Consider the following 9,096-nt stretch of genomic DNA (forward strand, 5'->3'; position numbering starts at 1 on the left):
TGACCAGGATTCATAATCTTGTAGACATTTCAGCATAAATCTCTCAAGAAAAAGATGAAATCCTTCGTCTCTGCAAACTGGTGTTGAGCTCAGACGAGCAACGGAAGGAAGAGGAAGACTAAACTAGAATTGCACTGATGGGTTGTTTAGGAGACACTGGCGCTAGGTGACTTAGATCGCTTCCAACTGTACCCATCATGCGTACAGCATCGGAATACAAGAAAAAGAACACATGCGGTCAAAAGTCCAGCACGTCTGGGCAACTTTGGTAATACTTGGGGTGGGATGAACTCAAGTGTCCCCCATCTCCGGATGCAGGAGAGCTGCGATGATTTTGTGCTCAAACCTCCGACTGGTACAGACAACTCTCTACTTAAGTAAATTCGACTTACGTAAATCCGGATTTACGTAAAAAATTCCCGGCATACACATTATTTATGGATAGAGCTTTTGTTTTACGCAAAAGATCTGAAATACGTTACGCGCAAGTCGGCGTAACCAGACAAGGCAGGAAGCTGCATCTTCCCAGTTCCTGTGTGTTTTGAGCCATGAACGCATCTCCTCTGGTTAGCGTAGTGTTTTTTTTTTTTTTTTTTTGCATATTTTTTACACTTTTCATTAGTCACAATTCCTGGTGGTAAATGTGCACTCGAGGAAAACGAGAACCGTCTCACGAGCGTACAGCAAACGATTTGGAGATGAGCTTGAAAATAATACAGAAGTACGAAGGTGGACAAAGATTGTCGTCTATAGCAGGGGAACCAGGTTTAGCCCTATCGACTATAAATACGATACTGAAGGATGCTGCGCATATGAAGGAGCACGTGATGATGTTGAATGGTTGGGGAGGAGGGCGAATCTGACATACGTAACTTCTGACTTACGTAAGGGGTTGAAGAACGGTCTTTTTGTGTAAGTCGAGGGATTTCTGTACTGCCCCTGTACCTTGTTCCCTGTACCTTACTCCAAGGACTAAAACAGCATGGCCCTTCCAAATAGTCAAACCTGTAGCCATCTGGGTATTTATCCTCTTTTTTAACTAGAATCCTCACTACGGTTGGGTCTTTGGGCTTTGGACCATATGAAAGCCTATTCATTTCAATAACTTGTGATCTTTATAGAGCTGATGGAATTCCAGTATCTAAGCGTCGGTCATTTACTCTGGTGTCAATGAGGGTGATCTTCTCATTAAGGCTATTTGTGTTTAAACTCAAGCACCCGTGTTACACAATGATTGCGGTATAAAGGGAAATTATTGTAATGACCCGCATTACCTCTTATTTTCCCCCACCCCCACAACTATGAACCCTTTACATGCCACTAGACAAGATTTAAAAACAAATTGTCTAACAAAGAAAAAGCCTTGAAAACATTCTGGCTGAGGTGTTAGTATGGTTTCTCACTTTCTGTCAAATGTATCTGCCTGATTGAATGCTCTGCCATTTTCCGATTTGCACATCCTTGCTGTTCACTAAGTATTTTGTTAGAAAAAGGGCTCACTTTTTTTTTTCCCAATGGAGCATCAGCACGGCTTTTCAAGATCAGGCGCGAGGTCTATATTTTTCATGCGAACAGCCGGATCATTGATTCTGGACAATTAAAATTCCCTTCTTTCCGCAAAGAGGCAGCATTAGGAAAGCTCAATGCGACGTTGATTGGTGTTCTTGTGCGTATCACACATAATCAAAAAAAATGCCATCTAAATAAATTTTCCTTTTAGCACCCTAGCAACGAGACCTCTTGAAACACTGCGCTCAAAAACCAAAGTGTCACCTCCCCGTTGCCACCCTGTGCACTAATTACGCTCCAATTTTGTGCACCTGCACTCTTTAAAATTTTGGAAAACGGGGAAAATTTCTAACACTTCCTCTCGCCACAGAGACAACGGCGGTAATTTCAGAAAGTCAACATGTGATTCTTGTTGTTCATTTTGTTTTTCCCATCCTCATCCCCCAGCGAGTGACCTACATACAAGCGACTCTTCGTTGGCTTTGGAGTGCAGGCCTGCTCTGGGTGTACCAACCTTTCTTACCATACCTCCCCGAAAGTCTTTTTAATATTACTAGCATAGCGGTTAAAGACACAATTAATATCTAAAGACTGCAGACTCATGCTGGAATAACAGCCCTCCCGCTCTTCCTTATGAAGGTACTGTATACACCGTGAAAGGAGAAGCCGACGTAGTTGGAATATCTTGCCAAAAATTTGTAAATTTCATGCAAAATGGGTAAAACAGACAAAGGATTAAAGGATTACAGTGCTGAAAAATTTTATTTTGATGTAGAAATAACGGTCAGTGAATATTACAAAAATATCGGATTTAATTTAATTTATGAGCCTTTATGGTAGACACGCAACGAACGAACCCAAAAATTTCCAGTAATTAACGTGAACAAAGAGAAGGAAAATTACTGATTAACATCTATAAGCAAATGAATGATGAATGCAAACGTTTATATTTCGGAACATCATAAGTAGCTTAACTATTCCCATTTTGCAATATCGGTTGATATTTCAGAACATTTTTGAAGCCCCCTTTTCAGAATGCTTTTTATTCTTTAACAAGGCATGTAAACTACTGTCAGTCTTCCCTTGTCTTTTCAAATATTTAAGGAGTTTGCAAAAAAATGTGCCACGCCACATAAAGTATCCTCTGAAATATTGATACCGCTTCTCTTCACCTCATCGCAGTACCGTTGTACACAGGACCGAAAGAAGCATAAACCGGAAGTCAAAAATCTATATATTTTATTCCTCATTCATTTTTAAATTGTCACTACAATGCAGACAGCACCACAAAAAAAAAAAATAATGTTTTTCTCACTGCAAATGACACGTGCAGTTATATAAAGGAAATGTTTGCACAATCCCTTACAGGAAAAAGACCTTTGATGCCATGGTTTTATTACCCGTTTATCTGGTGTGAGCGGCATCGGTTTGCACGGCCTTCCCTTGTGCGGTTCCCAGCGAAACAGACTGGACACCTGACAGCCGTTGACAAATTACCACTGTACATCCTTGCGCTACGTGATAAAAGCGACAAATTATAGGCCATTCAGCTCACGAAACACACGTGCAAATCATTGGTGGCTCTTTCCTCCAGGTCTGAAGAATCAGAGCCACATTGGTAGAACCTTAGCAATAAGGTGTGATGTTTCGAAGCCCCTGATGATTTTAAGCTGCTGTATTATGGATTTTTTAAAGGAAATGTAACACCAGTTTGGGCAAAGTGTTATTTGTAGAGAACAGTTCTCTTGGAGCAGTAAAAATTAATTCGCTATATTTAGAAAAAGAAAGTTGCCCCAGTATTCTGTGAAATTTGCAGCCCTTTGTTGTATTTAAACCAAGTTTAAAGTTGGAGGATTGTGTCTACCTGTATTTGTTAAAGAAAAATATAAAACACCAAAAGTGTCCTATAACTGCAGTAATTCATTTCATTCTGAGAAAATTGCTACCTGGTTCCAAGATTTTGAGGAATGACATTTACATTTATATGACACTTTTCTCCAGTGATTTACAATGTTGAGAGATGATTATTTATCCATTCACACAGCTGGGTCGTTTTACTGGCGCAATTTACTGTAGGTACCTTGCTCAAGGGTACTACAGTTGGAGGTGGGGTTTGAACCTACAACCTTTTGGGTCCATAGGCAGCAGTTCTAACCGCTACCCCGACAAAAGGTAAATCCATTTCAAGTTCAGGTAAAGGACTGTATGTAGACTCATTGTACACTTCGTACTGTTTAGCCACTCAGGACTCTTTATAACATAACATTAAGCTGCTGATCTCAGGCCATCAGCCCCGTCCTCCTGCTGAAAATGGGCCCTCAGCGTTGAAAAGGTGCGTTAACCTCAATTGCACCTGGAAAATATCCAGTTTTACAAATCATTAAGACTGTAAGTCACTTTGGAATAAAAGAGCAGCTGGAGTCCTAACAAATGACCCGACGCCGGTCGGGAACTGTGTGTATGGACAGGAGGACCTGGGGATGAGGTGGAGGGGTTGCTGTTCACCTAAGGAATGAGGGAGGGTGGTGCAGCAGACAAGTTCTTTGTCCAAGTTAAAAATTAATGCTGGAAGTTCTCCAGTGCTCCTTCTCTGCACGCTCAGCCGGTGCTAACGGATCATGGTTCCACAGGACGAGATGAAGACATCTCACCGAGTATCTGTGGTGGCCTGCTGTAGCCCTGCGTGCACGACTGTGAAAACATCTGCCATAGGCAGCGTGCTATTTTTTCAGCCTCGCCCGGGCGTTCTAAGGTCCGGCGCTGCCGTTCGGCTCGCTCGGGTTCACGCTTCATAAATTTTGCCATTTTTTTTCCGGCAAAATTGTTCCTCCATGTCTTCCTTCTGAGGGACGTATGTAAAGGGTCACATTCACTTCCAGAAGCATTAGGTGGAGGGTTACGAGGTCTGCTTGACCGTCTTGATCGCCACCGCCCTCTCGCTCAAAGACAGTCAGGAGGAAGGGCTCGTCTTTCAGTCTTTCTCCCTCCCTCCCCCCCCCCCGTTCAAGGTTTATCTCCCCCCCGGCGTTCCGAAACGACTCTGCCCGCTATTAATTTCAGTGCACGATTAAACATCCCGACGAGCCGGTCATACCGAATGGGCCCGTGATAACAACCTGCACCCCCCCAACCCCCCCACCCTGAGGAGGATAAAGCCGTAATGCGGGTCTCCTTGACCCAACCTCTGTGTCCCTGCTGCGGGAGGAAAGTGCTTGAGAGAGAAATTACAATTAAAACTGTGGCACTCTAATGAACTCTTTTGTGAGCAGAAATTTCACCCAACCCATACTTTGCTTCTTCATACCGTACCGCAATTCACCTCCCCAAGACAGTGTTAAATGGATTCTTCTGAAGAGTAGAGTCTTCTGAAGAGTATATCATAATGCATGTGATGCTGGAAAAAAAACAATGCACAGAGATGAATATTCAGAGTTTTATTTAAAACAGCATCGATGACAAAATAAAAACAACGTTGACTGAAGACAGGGAGTTTCATTTCAGATGTTCTTTAATCGGAGAACACTAAAAAGACCCGTTCATGTCAAACGCAGACACAAACAGAAACCAGTACAGAGACAGAGAACCTCAGCACTATAGAAACATAGGCACAGGTGTAGGTGTCTTCACCCCCACCCCCCATACAGGTGCCAGGTAAGTCCAGGTAAAGGTAGCTATGACAGCGGTGCAGTAACAAGAGCCGTTTGCGTTACAGTTCCAGTGTTTGGGCTTCACCAAAGACAGTGGCGGGAGGGGGTCAAATCCATTAACCTTCTCAATGGGCGGTCAAATCTCTCTTCGTGGACATGCGATATCATCTCAAACTGGACGGAGTTTACAAAACCCCACTGAACTCATTTTTAAATATGTCATAAGCACTTAGTGATGAACTTCCATGCATCCAGGACAAAACGGTCACAGATGGAAAGTTAAAGGGTTGGATATTTTGACAGCAGTTCACATCTTTTGTAGAAGCTCTATGAGCCTTGGGGGGTACGAAAAAAGAAAAGAAAAACACCAACTGAAGCAATTTACACAGATGCGTTAAGAGTATTGTGCTTCACTACAGGTATGATGAAAATAACCAGAGTCCTTCGAACCTATGAAAGTGTTGGGCTAATGAACAGGATACTCAGTGTCACACTTTGCAAGATTCTGTCTGAAACTGTGAACAATGTACACAGACTATTACTTCCTTAAACCAAACTGGCGCCGGAGATTCACCGCAAAACAGGGGAAAAACGAACACCGGAAAGAAACGGGCTGAGAGACAGATGAGGAAAAGTGACAGAGAAAGAGCGCAATACAGCAGTTTCTGCGGTCGGAATGGATGAGGTGCAACGCCACTCCATTCCTTACACCTTTCATAATTAACAAGAAAAAGAAGGATGAGAATTCTCAAAAACATCCTGACTGCAGTCAGGCATCCCACATCTCCATCCCTCAATAACAGACAAGGATGATTTATTTCCCTCCTCAACAGTACCCTTCTAACTAGGATCCCCTCGAAGCCACAGCGGGAGGGAAGAGTTCCACTATTTCAGAACTCACAGCTATTAATTACCATAGTAGTCAAGAATTCAGGGGATTATAGACAGGATAATATTCCCAGAGAGAACTTCAGTTAAGAACAATTAAAAAAAAAAAAAACAAAAAAAAAGACTAAAACGAGGCTATGCCCTCAGCTGTATGTTTAAATATTTCCAATACTGTCCACATTCAGATCAAGAAAGACCACCAGCAAAAAGTGTCTCCAAGGACAATGACTATGCCAAGCTCATTACCTTGGGCCCTAGATTCAGGTCCAGTAGAGCTCTTGGTCAATGTGAGAATATAAAAATAACAATAATGTCCTCATAGCTACCAAGGGCACAGCAGCCATTTTTTTCCCTCCACTTTTGAAGAACAGCTACGGACACAAAGGGAACAGTTAAATCTCTCAGTAAAATATCAGCCAGCAGCACTTTACTGTTTACATTGCAGTACAAATGGGTGTACAACACCTCCTTAGACACAGACCCCTTCAAACCACCCAGCAGGCTGTTCTTAATTGCAGATATAAAAGTATACTATATTATGGGTTATTATTGGGGCTTACAGTTTAGCAGATCCAGCGTGAAAACTGGTCCTATGTTGAAATCCACAGGACTAATCACTGACCCACAACTTCAACAACTGTCCAAAAACGTTCGTATCCAGCCCAGTAGTTTCACCCAAGCCATGAAGATAAATTGCCCACGTTACCGACTACGGCTTTTCTACAGTGCAACCGATCCCACACCACAACAAAAAACGACTCCTAAGTATGGATCAAACATATGGATACAGGGTTTACTCCTAAAAAAAAAACATCCAAAAACAGGAAAGTTGCTCTCATTTCAACATCCCCTTAAAGGAATGAGATCTGACGCTAGTTTAGGTACCAGGGTTGGGGGCAGATGTCAGCCACCAGACCCATAATACAACTGGCTGGAACCACATTTCCTGCAGTTTGCTCCGTTTTCGGACAAAACTAAACTGAAGCTCAGAGTAGCAAATATAATACAATCATTTTGTACAGGTACAAAGTAGTCAACCCTGTTTGACAGCAAACACCAAAATCCTCCTGCAACACTACAGAATTCTCTACAACAGGACAAAGCTTAAAAAAAGAAAAACAGTACATTTGAATTGAACATCAAAAGTATTCGAGATCATGAAGAAAAGAAAAAAAAATCTTAATTCTTACCCTTTCTATTTAAGGGCATTGTTTCCATACCAACTCTGCTCCCCAATATTCTCCATGCAACCCTTCCTCATTTTCATGTGAAAATAAGTTGTTGGTGGAGAAGCAAACGTGGGGTGGTGTTGATTACAGATAGCTTCTTTTCTTATTGACAATCATCCGCAACCCTCCCGGCAAGGAATTTTACCTTTTGATTCTAAAGTAATTTACCACAACGGCTATTGTGTCGTCACTTAAAATCTGTGCTTCCCCTCTAGATGCTGGTGTCAGACACGATACAACACTTCATACATTTCAATACATCAAAAAAGTGTCTGCCACATCAAGGCTAATGTAAGTTCTTAGATGATTTAAAAAAAAATAAAAAATTTCATATCGGCACTAAAGAACTCCCCCCCCCCAAGAAGGAAAAAACACTACAAGTCAATTGTAAATGTTTAGATACTGAAACAGTGGCTTTTACACACACAAAGTCGCATTCAAAGACTCAAAGTATTGTCTCCAGCTAGTCATGGGACGCAAGTAACCTAGCAAAAGAGCATAAGTACTGGGCTTCTACAGGTCACTGGGCACACGCATATGGCCCCCCCAGTAGAGCAAACCCCCTCCCTCCCCCAGCAGAGCAGACCCGCCCCAGTCAGCAGAGGTTCTCCGATCTTCATTCGGTGCAGTGGATCTCACAGGGGTGTGCGGGTGGTAGTGTTACGAGGGTTTACCCTGGGTGGGGTAGGATGGGAAAGCAGGGCGCGGACTGGTAAACGTGTCTGTCCCGTGTTATTGCCTACATCCCGGTGCCCCCTCAGGCCCAATGGCCAGCTGCATAATTTGACTCAGTCCCCAGCCTCTGCGTTCCATTCACGAGCCCTTTTAGGTTTGTTTCTTTTGCCTTTTTTTTTCTTTTTTTTCCCCCCCCTCCCACCTCAGGAGGGCAGGGCCGAGGGCGGCGGGAGGGGGAGCGAGGCGAATCTCAGCCGCAGGAGATGACGGTGAATCGCTTCGAGATGCAGGACATGTTGTGCAGTACGATGCCCAACAGGAAGAGCAGCACGCAGGCCACCAGCACCACGGTGCAAACTCCGGACCAGGTGGAACCCTTTCGGGCTGCACCTCCCCGCCTCTCCACCCCGCCCTCCAGCCCTGTTCCCAGGGGCGGCTCTTCGGGCATGGCTACCACAGCAACACCCTTCTGCTGCCCACCAGGGAGCAGCCGGCAGCCCAAGTCCCCCGGCAGCAGCGCCCGCTCTTTAGCCGCAGGCAGCGGCAACATATAGCAGCCATTGCTGGGCAGGCGGATGAAGACGGGCGTGTGCTCGGAGGCGTGCGGGATGGCGATAACGGTGATGATGTCGGGGTCGTCCGGGAGCTGGGACACAGAAAGGCCGGCGGGCAGCTTGGTGACACCGCGGCACCAGGGGCAGCGGATCTCTTTCTGGCTGGTCCTCATCTGCGTCAGGCACACTGAGCAGCACGTGTGCCGACAGTCCAGCAGTTTGGGCCTCCGCCGCGGGCTGTAGTAGTTGAAGCATATCTGACATTCCAAGATGGAGTCTTGGGAGAGCGTCTCCATTGCTAATCTTAGACTCTGAGGAGGATTATGCGTCCTTGAAAAAGTCCCCTTTCACAGATCCTGCAATGTCACTCGCACGAGGGAAAAAAAAAAAAAAACAATATTCCAGCGAGAGCTCGGAGCGGAAGCCGGGTGCCGGAGCCTCTGTTCCGCGACAGCTGATCGCGTCACCAAGCCGTCCGCGTTACGTCGTCAGCGACCTGAAAAACAAGGGGACAGGACAATGTTATGTGCCATCGCGTCCTGAGGGAGCAGAAGCTCGGGGACACCGTTGCAGAAAAGATCGTCGCTCTGCCAT

General features: G+C 44.7%; 1 protein-coding gene across 1 annotated transcript; it reads right to left on the bottom strand.

Annotated features, from left to right (window-relative positions):
- Positions 1-8,124: 8,124 nt before the first annotated feature.
- On the bottom strand, positions 8,125-8,890 carry rnf152 (ring finger protein 152). The gene has a single exon (XM_029246138.1). It carries the CDS (start codon positions 8,796-8,798, stop codon positions 8,199-8,201), a length of 600 nt encoding a protein of 199 aa, XP_029101971.1. The 5' UTR covers positions 8,799-8,890; the 3' UTR covers positions 8,125-8,198.
- Between the last annotated feature and the right edge of the window lie 206 nt (positions 8,891-9,096).

This window comes from Scleropages formosus, chromosome 19, assembly GCF_900964775.1.
Source record: "Scleropages formosus chromosome 19, fSclFor1.1, whole genome shotgun sequence".
NCBI lineage: Eukaryota > Metazoa > Chordata > Actinopteri > Osteoglossiformes > Osteoglossidae > Scleropages > Scleropages formosus.